We start from the raw sequence: 14,892 nt of genomic DNA on the forward strand, positions 1-14,892 counted from the left end.
GGGCACTGGCACTGTGGGGCAATGTAACCTGGCACTGAGGGGCATATCTGGCACCGTGGGGCAATGTAACCTGGCACTGGGGGTCATATCTGGCACTGTGGGGCAAAACTGGCACTGGGGGGGGCATATCTGGCACTGGGGGGGGGGCATATCTGTCCTATCTGGCCTCCGGGGAGTTCAAGGGAAATCTCAAGAAAAAATAGGACATAGCAAGGATCTCACCGTGTGTACACACCTTACACCTTAAAGCCTGTGATATAAACAAAAGGTTAGCTTAGAAATGTTTTTTTCCACAGACTGGTTACAGTAGTCACCTGTGATCCATACTACACACCCAAACATTGCTCCCTGGGGCTAGATTTATGAACCTAAAGCTTTTTACAAGCCATGGGAGTATACAAATTTTTTAAATGGAACAGACCACGCTTATTTAAAAGGTAGAGATTTGTACCAACAACTTACAACTGTGTACCATTGTGTGGTAGTCTGAAATCTTAATAAAGCGGTGTAATGCAAACGTTTGTAATAGATGGGTTGTTCTCTCTGCAGTATTGCGTTTTATAAAACAGAAGGATTTTCTGCTAGAGAGTCTGGCTACCTAAACATATACAGGAAGTGTGTGCTGTGCCATATAACTCTGTAAACAAAGTCCATGTACCCAACATGTTATTTATAGAGCTATACAGTGGTAGAAGTGGGTCGGTATGCGGCGGTATGACATACCGGCACTTCTTTTCACTAAACCTGGAATTAGTTTTTTTTTTTTTAAAGAGTGTGCAGCAGGAGGCAAGGGAAGTGGCCAGCCTGCTGCACTAAGGATGCTGCTCTCGTCCTTGCCCGGCACCCACGCTGAATAGGCGGCTGTGTAAAGCGCCGGACCTGTGAGGCTCTAGGATCTCTGCCGCCCACAGCCGCCTGCCGCTGACCACCATTTGTGGTTAGCAGCAGTGAACGGCCAGTGGCAGGCGGCAGAGAGCCTCTCTCCTGTGGTGTGCTTGGACGGAAGCAGCAACAATGCTGCCAAAGTCAGGGTGCCAGAGCAAGAGTCGATACCTGAAGCTGTGCTAACATAAGGTACCATCTGACCTGCATTTATACATCATACAGTATATATAAAAACCTCATTACACCGGGGTGTCACATAAATTTATATAGCAGCATGAATAGATTTCCAGTGGTTGCATATATTGTCAGAGGGACCTCCCCGCCACCACACCAAAGGCCTTCTTCTCACTGACCATGAGCTCCTCCGCTGCCGCCGACTCCAGTCCCTTCCGCACCTCCGCTGCTCATCTCATTAGGTAATGTTTCCCTGCTTCCTTATGTCCCTCTGCCTGTCTCTGCTGTCTCCCTGAATTGTGGATCATGCTGTGTTGCGTAATGTGAAATTTTGACTCATTCCGTGTGGTGTAATGTGAATTTTGGCTCATTCCGTGTGGGATAATGTGCAAGGGACACCAGTACTAGATAGTATAAGGGGTCCTATGATTGTGGTGCATAATGTGTATATAGGCCCTCATTCCGAGTTGTTCGCTCACTAGCAGATTTTAGCAGCATTGCACACGCTAGGCCGCCACCCTCTGGGAGTGTATCTTCGCATAGCAGAATTGCGAACGAAAGATTAGCAGAATTGCAAACAGAAATTTCTTAGCAGTTTCTGAGTAGCTCGAGACTTACTCCTACACTACGATCAGCTCAGCCCATTTCGTTACTGGTTTGACGTCACAAACACGCCCTGCGTTCGGCCAGCTACTCCCCCGTTTCTCCAGACACTCCCGCGTTTTATCCTGGCACGCCTGCGTTTTTCCGCACACTCCCAGAAAACGGTCAGTTTCCGCCCAGAAACACCCACTTCCTGTCAATCACACTCCGATCACTTCAACGATGAAAATTCTTCGTTCAGACGTGAGTAAATCTACTAAGTTTTGTGCTAAAATACTTAGCGCATGCGCACTGTGTACCATGCGCATGCGCATTTTTGCCTTAATCGCTACATTGCGAAAATCGGCAACGAGCTAACAACTCGGAATGACCCCCATGGTGCAGTACACTATACTTATGGACACACAGCCTTTTAAGTGACTACACCCCCTTTTCCAGGAGAGCATAATTACAACCTTCACTTTTCCATACCCCCACTTCGACCACTGGAGCTATATATATTTTCTGTCTCCATCTCACTGCCCAATATACAAGTTACTCCATTTCTGTTGGTTCAAATTATTTCTAGGTTTTCTTACCATCTATTTCAATGAGGAAGTAGTAAAGGGCAATATCCTGGTATTAGGCCACAAATATAGTAACGCTATCATGAAAGGAGGTGCACTGACAGGATAAGGAAGCTTTATCCATAACTGTAAAGAATATTTTAATCATGACGTACACATTTGATAAAGTAGTGGAAATTTTGCATCAAAATAATAATTGATGCACAGTGCGCATTATTTTCCCGAGCAGATCTTGCGTGGATCACTCTGCATGCACCCAAAGGGTACACTTATGGGAATCTGAAACCAGCCTGCGTCTGGAGAGGTGGGTAGAGAGCAGAGTCCCAACACAGGCCATGTAAAGTATTGGGGAGCTTGTGCTAACAGGTGCAGACAGAGACAGACATATACACACCTGAGAGCTGCATTAATTGCAGGTGGGAAGGAGCAGGTGCAACCAGCACTCACACTAATTATGCCTGGCGATGATTGCTGCTTTCTTTGTTTGTCACACATACATTCACTTTAGGTGTATGTTTATACAAATTGTTTATTTTCTTACAAGTGTATGGGATGTAAAGCGGGTGCATATGCCACTGGTGCCGACCTGAATGTACCTTATGGTAATCGCAATTTTTCATATACAATTTTTATTTTTTGTAAACGCCAATTGCGCCTGCGTTTTTAGGAACACATTTCCAGCCCCCTTTGTATCAGTCACAAACATTTTATAATTTATTAGATTAGGTTCTGACTAATTTCTTCTTTTCAAAGTGTTGCAAGAGGATAGGGAAGAAAAGTAGTAATCAAATAAGCTGCACCACTGATCTTTCATTGCAATACATAAAAGTAACCCTATTATGGCTAACTGGGTGATAAAGATGGACGGAAACTTACAAATGTAGAATGCGACTTAGTGATTGCTATAAAAAGCACAAGAGGGAGAACTGGAAGGGTTTCTAGAACATACACACAGAATGGATATCTTTGACACTCGCAGCTATGGAGAGCCATATATTGGAAGCTCTGTTTATTAGAGGTGTGGAAACCAGAAATTCTTAGTGGCCACGCAAGGAGAGTACAGGCATTACTGGCACGGTTATATTGCTCACCAACAAATCAGGCCCTGGAAGCAGGATTGCTTAGTGTATCAACCCCTGGCACGGTCACCAGGGCCATCTTTTTGTATGGGCTCAGTGGGCAGTTGCCCAAGGGCCCCTCGAGTCTATGGGCCCTAGTCTGATAGCCGAGGGACCCACTTTTTTCCAGGGGTATCACAGTTTTTTAAATTGGTCCTGTGGAACCAGAGATAATCTGACTTCAAAAGCAGTGATCCCCATCAGAGCCTGATAATTGCTGTTCCCAGACAGATATCTTGTGTTCTCTCCCCTTCCGGTGGACACTGGCAGCTTGTCTCTACTATGCCCAGAACCAGAGATATCAGCCTTCCAGCAGCTGATCCACACGCCTGATATGCAGTTTTAGTGTTTCGTCGGTGGATTGCTCTGGCTCCTGAACTCTGATCCCCAAGGCCCCAGAACCTCCTGAAAAGGTGGGAATCTGTTTTTTTTTTTTTTAATCCCATTGAATGATAGATCTATTTCCAGGAACTGGAAATTTCTGCAGTCAAGCACGCTGCCCTCCCACCAGAAAATGATGAATATTAATCCTACTCCACTATCCACCCCTCCCCTGCGTATTAAACACCCCCTACCACCCTGGAAGTCATGTACCCGGGCTTCTTTATTCAGCCCAATGCCCCCTTCTACAGTTTAGTGTTCTCCCTCCATCTGTGCAGCAAAGGAATAATTAGCAAAAATTACTGCTCCATGTCCTACATGCTGTGTGGGATATAGAACACCCCCTACCTCCCACGGGACATCAAAGCTGCAGCTGATGGCACCCCCTACTGCTGGAGGATGTGTAGGGGCCCCGATGCATTGCTTTGCCCAGGGGGCCTACACTGCTGTTCAGACTGCCCTGACGGGTCGCTGAACTCCACACAAAGGAGCTATGTTATGCTGGGTACACACTGTGCCAAAGCATTCAGCAACCACCGAATTCCCCTCCACATAGCAACCAATTTGGTAATTGTACATAATTACCAATTGACTGCTCAATATGTCAGGCTAGACCTCACAACTGGGCTTTGAATTTGCCCGTGCAGCTGTGTCATCTTGGTCAGCATAAGAGACAGCCGGCCATACACACAGCCAGATAGGACGATATAACGGCTGTGCTGCAGAGCCGGCCCGATAGGTCTGTGAACAAGGACATTCCTAGATGAATCGGGTGCACACACAGATATTCTGTTTGTCACATGAATGAATGACATTTCTTTTTAGTGCGTACACAGCTTTAGACCTACAGTGCTTTGAGCAAACTACTTAAAGTCAGTGTATTACCAAGTATGGCTACCCATGTATCCGTGTGATCCGCCCGGCGGCAAATACGTGCGATGACCACGACCAAAACAGGTGCCAGGAAAGAGATCAGCTGGAAACAAAGAATAAAACATGGACATAAGTATTTCCATATTCATATGTGGACCATCAAACCCACCAAGAACCTTTAGGGTTAAGAGCACAGACTACTTATTTTTTCACTTAAGTGAGTGATGACCATGCAGAAGATGATATAGGTGGGGCCAGCGCAGCCTGTACCTAGTGAGGACACCACACAATGTATAATGTAAACAGCAGCACAAGTTTTTAAATCTGAGCCGTCCGAGCTGACATGCTGAGTATCCAAGTGCAATAAGATTTGAAATGAGAGGTGCGGCTGAAGAATAACCAGAACACACAACTCCTGGCATGAATGAAACAGATCTTTCCATAAAAGGGTTATACAATACAGATATAGCCATCTAGCATTAAAGTGCAAATGTCTTATGGCTGGTGAGCTTGGGGGAGTTTTCACCATTCTAAGTTGGACGGATGACTTAGCACGTGCGGACACTACAGCGCAGGCACAGGAGCACACATATGCATTTTTGATTATGTCCATCCTATGAGTGAGATGGAACTTGGCTGGATTGTACTTTACATGATGCAGCTCCACTCTGGCTAGTGGAAGTGTCCACATTGTGGACATGTAGTCAAAGCTTCATGCAATTCTACATTGTGCGTACACCAGGAAAAAAAAAAAATTTATTTAAACATGCTCTCATAAAATATATATATATATATATATATATATATATATATATATATTTATGCGCACCTGCATCAGTATATAAAATGTTTTCGCCGACGTCCTAGTGGATGCTGGGAACTCTGTAAGGACCATGGGGAATAGACGGGCTCCGCAGGAGACTGGGCACTCTAAAAGAAAGATTAGGTACTATCTGGTGTGCACTGGCTCCTCCCTCTATGACCCTCCTCCAGACCTCAGTTAGAATCTTGTGCCCGGCTGAGCTGGATGCACACTAGGGGCTCTCCTGAGCTCCTAGAAAGAAAGTATATTTTAGGTTTTTTATTTTACAGTGAGACCTGCTGGCAACAGACTCACTGCAACGAGGGACTAAGGGGAGAAGAAGCGAACCTACCTGCTTGCAGCTAGCTTGGGCTTCTTAGGCTACTGGACACCATTAGCTCCAGAGGGATCGACAGCAGGACCCGTCCTTGGTGTTCGTTCCCGGAGCCGCACCGCCGTCCCCCTTACAGAGCCAGAAGCTAGAAGAGGTCCGGAAAAATCGGCGGCAGAAGACTTCAGTCTTCACCAAGGTAGCGCACAGCACTGCAGCTGTGCGCCATTGCTCCTCTTGTACACCTCACACTCCGGTCACTGATGGGTGCAGGGCGCTGGGGGGGGTGCCCTGAGCAGCAATAATTAGACCTTGGCTGGCAAAATAATCACAATATATAGCCCCAGAGGCTATATATGTGATAAATACCCCTGCCAGATTCCATAAAAAAGCGGGAGAAAAGTCAGCCGAAAAAGGGGCAGAGCTATCTCCCTCAGCACACTGGCGCCATTTCTCCCTCACAGCTCCGCTGGAAGGAAGCTCCCTGGCTCTCCCCTGCAGTCTGCACTACAGAAGGGTAAAAAAGAGAGGGGGGGCACTAAATTTAGGCGCAGTATATAATTTATAGCAGCTATAAGGGGATATAATTCAGTTAGTCCCTGTATTATATAGCGCTCTGGTGTGTGCTGGCATACTCTCTCTCTGTCTCCCCAAAGGGCTTTTTGTGGGGTCCTGTCTCTGTCAGAGCATTCCCTGTGTGTGTGCGGTGTGTCGGTACGGCTGTGTCGACATGTTTGATGAGGAGGCTTATGTGGAGGCAGAGCAGATGCCTATAAATGTGATGTCACCCCCTGCGGGGCAGACACCTGAGTGGATGGACTTATGGAAGGAATTACGTGCAAGTGTCGACTCCTTACATAAAAAATTTGACGACATGCCAAATGCGGGACAGCCGGCTTCTCAGCTCGTGCCTGCCCAGACGACTCAAAGGCCATCAGGGGCTCTAAAGCGCCCGCTACCTCAGATGGCAGACACATATGTCGACACGGATACTGATACCAGTGTCGACGACGAAGAGTCTAATTTAATGTCCACTAGGGCCATTCGTTGCATGATTGAGGCAATGAAAGAGGTATTACACATTTCTGATATAAACCCAGGTACCTCAAAAAAGTGTATTATGTTTGGGGTGACAATTCTAAATTCCCTTGTCGTATAAACAACCTTTTATGAAGTCTAAGAACACTGTACGCTGTTTACTTAAGAAGTACCGTAATGGTACGCTAGTTGCGTAACGATCGCTCAGCCGTAGGCGAGACGCTCAAGCGTCACGTTCGCTCACGGCCCAGTGATCACAGGACACGATATTGGCTATGACTAGAGTAATGATTCGCTATGGCGTAGCGGACGCTCGAGACCACGAGGAGATCACCAGCGGCGCAGACGCTCACAACGCTATACCTTTATGTCTAAACCTTATACCAATGAAATACACGGAATACCTTAATGTGAATACAGGGTGTAAGTGCAACCTTGTGTAACCTGACTAACTACAAAGCTGCTTGAGCGTCACCGACGCTCAAGTGAACACTTAACACTATAGGAAATACACAGATACTGGTTTAGGTTCCAAAGCCTATTAACTGTATTATATCTAATATACTTGTAAAAAGGGGATAACAGTACAAATGATACACTACAATATAACAAAGACTTCCTAACCAAAATACAATACTATCTAATACAATACAATACTAGTCTAGGGGAGATACGAGAGAAAGAGAAGGGAAAGAGAGAGAGAGAGACGGAGAGAGATGAGAGAAATTGGCTCACAGAAAGACAATGATTACGGAGAGAAACTTACGCACAAGGGTAAACGATCGCATGCGCCTGGACATCCAGCACCCGATTTTCAGCAATGAGAACCGTTGAAGAGTGAGAGCTGGATGTGGTCGGCCTGCCTATTTATGCCCCACACACAATGCAATCTCATAGTCCCTACAATCCCATTGTCCATTGGATGAAGGAATTCGACCCTGTATCACAACAAAAGGTCATAGGTTGATTCATACAGGTGGGCTGTGACGATTTCAAACAGCTCAGGTGGGTGGGGAACTAAGTTTCCCGCCGCATACCTGAGTATGAGTAAATAGTAGAAATGGACATAAACTTCTTATGTCCATAACTATTCGCACGAGCGATTAATACGCTCCAAACCAACACCGGAATATTGCTAATTAAATACTCTTCCGATGGGTACCAAACACTGCTGTATGATTCCTGTTAGACCCTTCGTACGATACAAAGAGGGATTCCTTAGCTCAGGGACCTTCTATATTAACCAAACTTTCAGAAACTATCAAAGGGACCATGATCTATAAACTACATTAATTGTGAAAATATGTAACGAATGAGTCGCACGCTACGACTACATAAACTCTACCGTAAATACGCATACCGCGCCTGCGAGTGCCCGCTATTGCGGGTATGCGCCTTCACGGGAGAGCGTACGCATGCGCAGCGCGGACCAGTGTGCGGTGCAAATATGGCAACGTGCATAGAGACATTTTTCTGACTTTGACAGTCCACCCTTTGGCAGTCAATAATAACTGCCACAAAACATTTAAGGAGAAAAATGCAAGTCAGGGGTTAATTGATTTCCATGGTGGGGTAAGGAAGAAGAGAGGAGTAGGTGTGAAGAGGGTATGACCTAGTGAGAAAGTAGAAGCATGTGTGTATGAGTCCATGTTTGGAGGGTCATGTATCATCGTGCCGTACGTGTTGTAAATCAAGCTTCGAGGTATTGCGAAGTATACATTTGAATTCCTTCTTATCCTGTGGTACAGGTCTGTGGATGGGCTGTCAAACTTTACCGAGCTCTTTTCGGATTTTGAACAAAATGGGGAGCACATTTTAGTTGATGATACATGAATGGGGGAGATATGTGGTTGCTGATATCTGTGCCTGTATTCCCTATCGTCTATGTGTGCCATTACCTGAGGGTTGTAGAGATGAAGATAAAGAACACTTATGGAAAATGCAATGATATTCTATGTCAGGGAAATGTACATCTGTCGTCGAAGTTGTGTTCGGTATCTGTTGAGAGTCGTCTTCTTTGCGCTGTATTGCTCCTTGGGCATGAGCAAATAGCTTTGTCTGAGCCATCAGATTTACAAAAAATGTTGGGCTAGCGTGAGTTTAAAAGCACTAGGGAAACTGGGGATCCATGGCAAAGTTCATCAAGTGTCCATTTCTCAAGTGGTCAAAACTTCATCTTTGGTGCTTGTCTGTTGTCTGTATAGCGTCTCGTCAACTTCCTCGTCCAAGGGGGTCTTTGTATCTTGGAGAAAAGCAGAAAAACAGGTGAAAGAAACGGACCGTATAATCGCATTTTCATCCCATCCTGGTTTCTATCATTGGGTCATAAATCAAATCCAGGTTAATTACAGTTTCCTCGCTCCTCAAGCTCATCACTCTTGTACTTTGTTTGCACCTCATTAAAGCCTGCCCGCATCTAAATATCAATCCAATAAATATAACAACACCTAAGATACATAGTAGAAACTTTCCAACATCCATTATGACTCCTTGAGCCCAGTCTCCTAAACCGGAGAACCAATTTCGCGGGTTCAACCATGACACCCAACCAGTCAGCTCAATACCTACAGCAGCAAGGGTGAGATTGTGTTTCCGACGAAATTCCCACTTCAATTGGAGAATATCATCCATCTTTTGGTCTATGACCTCTACCGGATCCTCGGTGCTATTCGTGATATAAGTGCAACACTTTATGCCGTACTGTGTTGCCAATGTAACACAATATCCGCCTGTTACTGCTGTAAGATAATTAAGAAGCATCCTATGCTGAACTAGTTCCGTTTTGTAAGCTTGAAGTTCTCTTCCAGTGTATCTAAACGTGTCATCATACATTTCAGTGATATTATCTAACAAATTGGCGAGTGCGGAAATGTATCTATAATTCATCACTCCTCGAGCGGTGCGAGTGAAATCTAACGCTACCAGAACCTGAATCCCGGTGGATTCATGGATAAGATCAGAGGCCGGATGCTCTAACCTTTCTGACAGTTGTCTTTTAACTCGGTGCTCGTAATGAGTGTGAGTATAAGGAGCTTGGGCACCACGGTGTATGTCCTTCATTTTGTCATGTGTAACAGTCATCACTTCAGGCAATACTTTTCCAATATAACACAATCCTTCAGAGTTTGGGGCAAGCCACTTGTACGCCTTTCTCCCGCATATGAAATATGCGTCATCGGGGAGAACATATGGGACGGAGAAGGACATTACCATGTTACAAACCTTCCAGGTGAAATCTCCTGACCCTAATTCTTCCATCTGCCTAATGCACGTATCAGTTTGTACGATATGTGCACAGTATCCTGGTGATACCTCTCCAACTCTAGTAATCCTATTTCCTAAGGTATATCGATACCGAAAAGATTTTCCTCTACTGGCTATGTGGCGTACCAGCTCTGTATCTGTAGGCATTCTATCTGCTCTGTGTGAAAAGGTCATGGTAAGGTTGCTCCATGACACTTCCCAATTTCCCGGCTTACGGGGGTTGGAGATATTGAAACATAAGAGGGACCTATCCACATGGTATTGGTGGAGCTTCAAACTAGGAGGGCTGGAGATGTTAAATCTCCGGTCCACCGGTCTCCCACCCTTTAGCTCAAGTACCTCCCCTACCGTTAAAGGAAATGGTACTAGCCCTGATTTGCTATGCCCTTGAGGTACTTGAGAACATACCCAAAAATTTTGTCTCATTTAACACGCTACCCACTATGGAGTGATAGTCACTCAATGGATGCCGGTCCATATGGATATTAAAACTGGATTGGCATTTCTTTATGCATCCATCTTCAACCAGATTATCACAGAGCCTACAGATACAATTTTCTTTTTGAGCTAACAATCCTTCAAAGAAAATGTTTACAGATAACATGGTTGTTAGATCGTGCCCGGTACTCGCCTTTGCTTGGTGATTGGGTTGCTATTGGAAATTTACACCTCCGTCTCAGTCATTAGAACCTTTCTGGATCCTTTCTCGACCTCACTGGTACTCTCACCGAAACAGACTGCTCTGGTCAACATCCTGGTTAACGGGAAAATCCATATTGCAGTCTCTTGGGGCAAGTCCATCTTACAGGAGGAGAAAAGAAGAAATTTGTAAAGGGGGCATAAGAAAACAGTTTGAGGGGGAGAGAACTTGTTACGATAATAAGTTCTCTCGTCTTGTTGTTCTTCTTGTTCTGCTGTCTTCTCAAAGGTGTTGTCTCTCAGTCTTCCAAACGAACATTCTGGTGATGCAATATTCCTTCCCAACCGACGATCTTTCTGTAAGGAGCAAAAATCTGGCATTACCATTGGTCCAACTGAGGGGTGACATACCATTTTTAAACCATGAAACATGAGTGAGAAGAGAGAGAAAGCACAAAAAGAAAAAAAAGAGATAGAGAACAATTCATGTGCATATATACATTACATAACTCGACAATAACCATTAATAAGAAAAGAGAAACAAAGCATTTTTAAACATTGTCAACATTAAGAAAACATTGTTAGCATTAGAAAAACATTGTCAGACTTATTAGGCTGTCATATCTATGTGTCTAATGGTCTCCTTGAGCAGTCCCTTCCCACCAGCACCTGCATTACTCCACTGTCTGTATCTGGCCAGAAATACATTGTGGCGGAGGTCATGCTGGGGTTTGGTAGACTTCTGCAAGGACCAAGTGGGTATGCAATGTGTGAATTCTTACCAATACTAGTCAGAGATGGGGATAGAGAGAGAGAGAGAAAAAAAAACATTTTTCACAAATACATTTACAACTTTTCACCTGGTCATTCCGGTGTCTTCAGTGAATGACCTCCCACTTCATTAACCGTTACCTCAGGCTTGCCTCCATTCCTAATAATCACCTTTCCTGCCTATGTGATCCCTGATTATAATGGTGTGTATTGTAATTTTGCTCATTTCTTGGTCTAGGGGGTCTAACTTTATGTGGGTTATTACAGTTGCTAGCATAATGCCCTTCTCTCCTACAATGATAACAAATCCTGGGCTTCCTCCACGTGTTAATGACCTGAGGTTTTGGTTGATTTGATGCCTCCTCAAACGCTCGGATGCTCATCATCATCAATCGTTTCCCCTGTACTTCCCTGATTCCTTGGATTTTTATGATTATGGTGTTGTCTTTCTCTTGATCTACAATCTCTTGCAAAGTGTCCCTTTTTATGACAATTGTAACAGACTTCCATATCTGGATTTCTCACAGGGGTGTGGGGCTTTTGTTGGGGTGGTCTTGTGTTTTGGGCCTGTATATTTGCTGCCATTAACTCATCTCTTTGTGACTCTCTGTATCTGGTGATATTCTGATCATGATTGATGACGGCCTCTCTTAGTGCGGTCACCGAGATATCTCTCCAGTTTGGGTTGGTGGTCTGTACCCTTGTTTTTAATTCATCTTTTAAACCATTCATTAATACCTTAACCGCTATTCCTTTATGTTGTGCATTTGTCTTGATGTCTGCGATCCCAGTGTTTCTAGCCATTATTTGTAGTGCTCGATTGAAATAATTAGAAACATTTTCCCTTTCGTTTTGCCTTATGGAGAGAATGTCATTCCACTTGACAGCAGCTGGGAAATATATTCCTAACTGTCGGTTAATCTGCCTAATACATTCCTGATTGTGTTCTTCCATACAAGGTACCTCCGTGTTTAATTTACAATCAGCAATGAACTTTTCAGGGTCAACACTGGAGGGCAAACATGCCCTCAGCACTGTCCGCCATTCTTTGTTGGTGGGTTCTGTGGCGTTTCCTAGTTCTTTAATAAACTTTTGACATTTGACTAGATTTTTCCTAGGATCAGGAAATTCAGACACAATTGATCTCAATTCGGTCCGGGACCAGAGACAGCGCATTGCACTGTCCTTGACGGGAATGATTCCCTGATCGTCAGTCTTCCCATTGGGGACTGAGATCACCCTGGCCAGATCGAGCTCAGTTACATCATCTTGTGTTGGTCTTATATTTTGGGGTACATCTGTTTGTGCGTGATATAAAACATTGTACGTACCTGTGGACACGACCTCACCTGACCCTCCGTTAGGGGGTTTGATTATTGCCTTTACCAATTTGGTCGCGTCCACCTGGATGGCTTTTGTGATGGTTGCTGGAAGAGGTGCTGACATCGTTCTGGGCTCACTTTCTTGTTTGTATTCCTGAGGGAAGTTTGACATGGGGTGCAACTTGCATAGGTTAATAGTTGTACATTCAACAGTATTACAATAATCATTGTTACAGTTATTACACTTATTCTTATAATCTATACTACAGTTGCTAAGAGCGTTTTTATTGTTCAACCTTGTGCTTTTCTCCGCAACCATAATCCTCCCCGATGCCATGTCTCTCCTCTCAAGATAAGATTCAGAAAAGTCAATTGACTCTCTTTGTAATTCACCTTCCTGTTGCCCTAACTGCACATAATCATAATGTTTACTTCGTCTCTTTGTTGGTTCAATGAGACATATCCTCCTCCTTAAATTTTGTAACACGTCTGGACTGAAGCTACCTATTCTTGGGAATTTGTCCCTGTCTTGTACAGTCATTCTCTCCCATTCATCACATAAAGATTCTGTGTGACTTCCGTATTTTTCACACATGATGTACCTTGCCGACCCAACGGGTCGGTTCTCTGAATCAACCCGAACCGAGGTTGATCGCCCCCTACCTGAACAACTGGCCCCCATAATTCTGCAGGTGTTGCTTATTCCTCCTTGGATCTTTATCTCAAGGTTTTCAGCGAACCCTTACAAACAAACCAAGATGTCCTGGGCAGGCCGGCGGTGGCGGTTTACCGAGTACCCCACTCACTCGCCCACCTCGACCAATACGACCTGATCACACCGATATGGTGCTGGCGTACTCGATACAGGGCCCCTATGGAACCTTCTGTTTACTGGAACATATGAGGGTTACCCGAAGGACACTTACTCTTTCCAGTAAAGTTGGGGTTGTTAGATAGTTCCTGAGTGACCAGCGAACTTCCCTTCCAAAAATAAAAAATTACACAAATCACGTCAGAATGTACAGATAGCGTTTGTGACCACTTTACTCTAATGGTATTAGGTCAGATTACTAACTACTGCACACAATTACGTGCGGTCCAATCGTTCAGTACATAAGCACTACTTGTCATGTACTGAAAGATCAATGGAATCGATGTTTCCGGCCGCGATTCCTTCAGCAAGAGCTTATGGCCTATATGGGTTCTGCACCAACACCCCAGGCGTTGTGCCACTGGACTTTTATAGCGGACCTCTTTGTCTATTTTACCTGTTACCTTATGACCTCCTGGTCTGTTACCGTCTGTTAATGACCTCCTGGTCTGTTACCTTATGACCTCCTGGTCTGTTACCTTATGACCTCCTGGTCTGTTACCTTATGGTCCGCTATACTCTAATGCTCAAATATTATTTAACCAAGGATGCCTCCCTAGCCACCGTATATGTCACTTACACGTGTGTCCCTTGACGAGTACCCGACTTTCCTTTTGGTTCAACCTCTTAAGTTATATAAACTTATGTAATAAAAACACACTCACTCAACACATGTACACTTTGTTTCTATATCTATTTCTGCGCAGAAATTGTCTTCAGTCCAACTGTGTTACCAATTAGGAGCAGGATCTGTTAAGCTAAATTTCAGATTTTTTTCAAAAATAGATTTGCGTTATTTACCGTGTCGCGTTATTTACCGCTGTGCGTTACTTATCGCCTTTGCGCTAATTATCGCTTTGCGCTAATTCAACTTTTCGTGACTTGAGCTACGTGGGCGTAACCAGACGCTACGTTGCGTAATGTACGCTGCGTGCGTCTGCCGTTTGGATTGCGTACGCAAGTCTTTTGTTAGGGACACGTGTACGCAAAACAAAGATCCACCGTAACACAATTTCTACTTTTATCAATGTAGGTGATCCCTGATCATCTACCGCACACCACACTGACTGTCTTATCTCCCAGACAAGCCGTGTGTTGGTCTATACTTTAACTATTACCTCTACTATGAAATAACAGCAAATCTCTTTTAGCACTTTCTATCAACTATAAAACTTGGCAAACAGGAATAGTGATATACGAAATTTGAAAAAAGAAATGCAGATAAATGTATGCGTGCGTGTATACGCAAGACAG

At 44.5% G+C, this 14,892-nt stretch overlaps 1 protein-coding gene and 1 long non-coding RNA gene across 7 annotated transcripts in view; one reads left to right on the forward strand and one right to left on the reverse strand.

Moving 5' to 3' along the window:
• The window catches only part of LOC134936484 (uncharacterized), a 90,286-nt gene that overhangs the window by 63,189 nt on the left and 12,205 nt on the right, over positions 1-14,892 (forward strand). The gene's annotated exons all lie outside the window — the stretch shown is intronic.
• PLPP5 (phospholipid phosphatase 5) overlaps positions 1-14,892 on the reverse strand; it is an 88,043-nt gene that overhangs the window by 18,365 nt on the left and 54,786 nt on the right. For both annotated transcript variants that reach the window (XM_063931533.1, XM_063931534.1), the window contains exon 4: positions 4,613-4,703. In XM_063931533.1, the coding sequence (XP_063787603.1) occupies positions 4,613-4,703 (91 nt within the window). The remainder of the gene's footprint in view (positions 1-4,612; positions 4,704-14,892) is intronic.

The sequence above is a fragment of the Pseudophryne corroboree genome, chromosome 6 (assembly GCF_028390025.1).
Source record: "Pseudophryne corroboree isolate aPseCor3 chromosome 6, aPseCor3.hap2, whole genome shotgun sequence".
NCBI classification, from domain to species: domain Eukaryota; kingdom Metazoa; phylum Chordata; class Amphibia; order Anura; family Myobatrachidae; genus Pseudophryne; species Pseudophryne corroboree.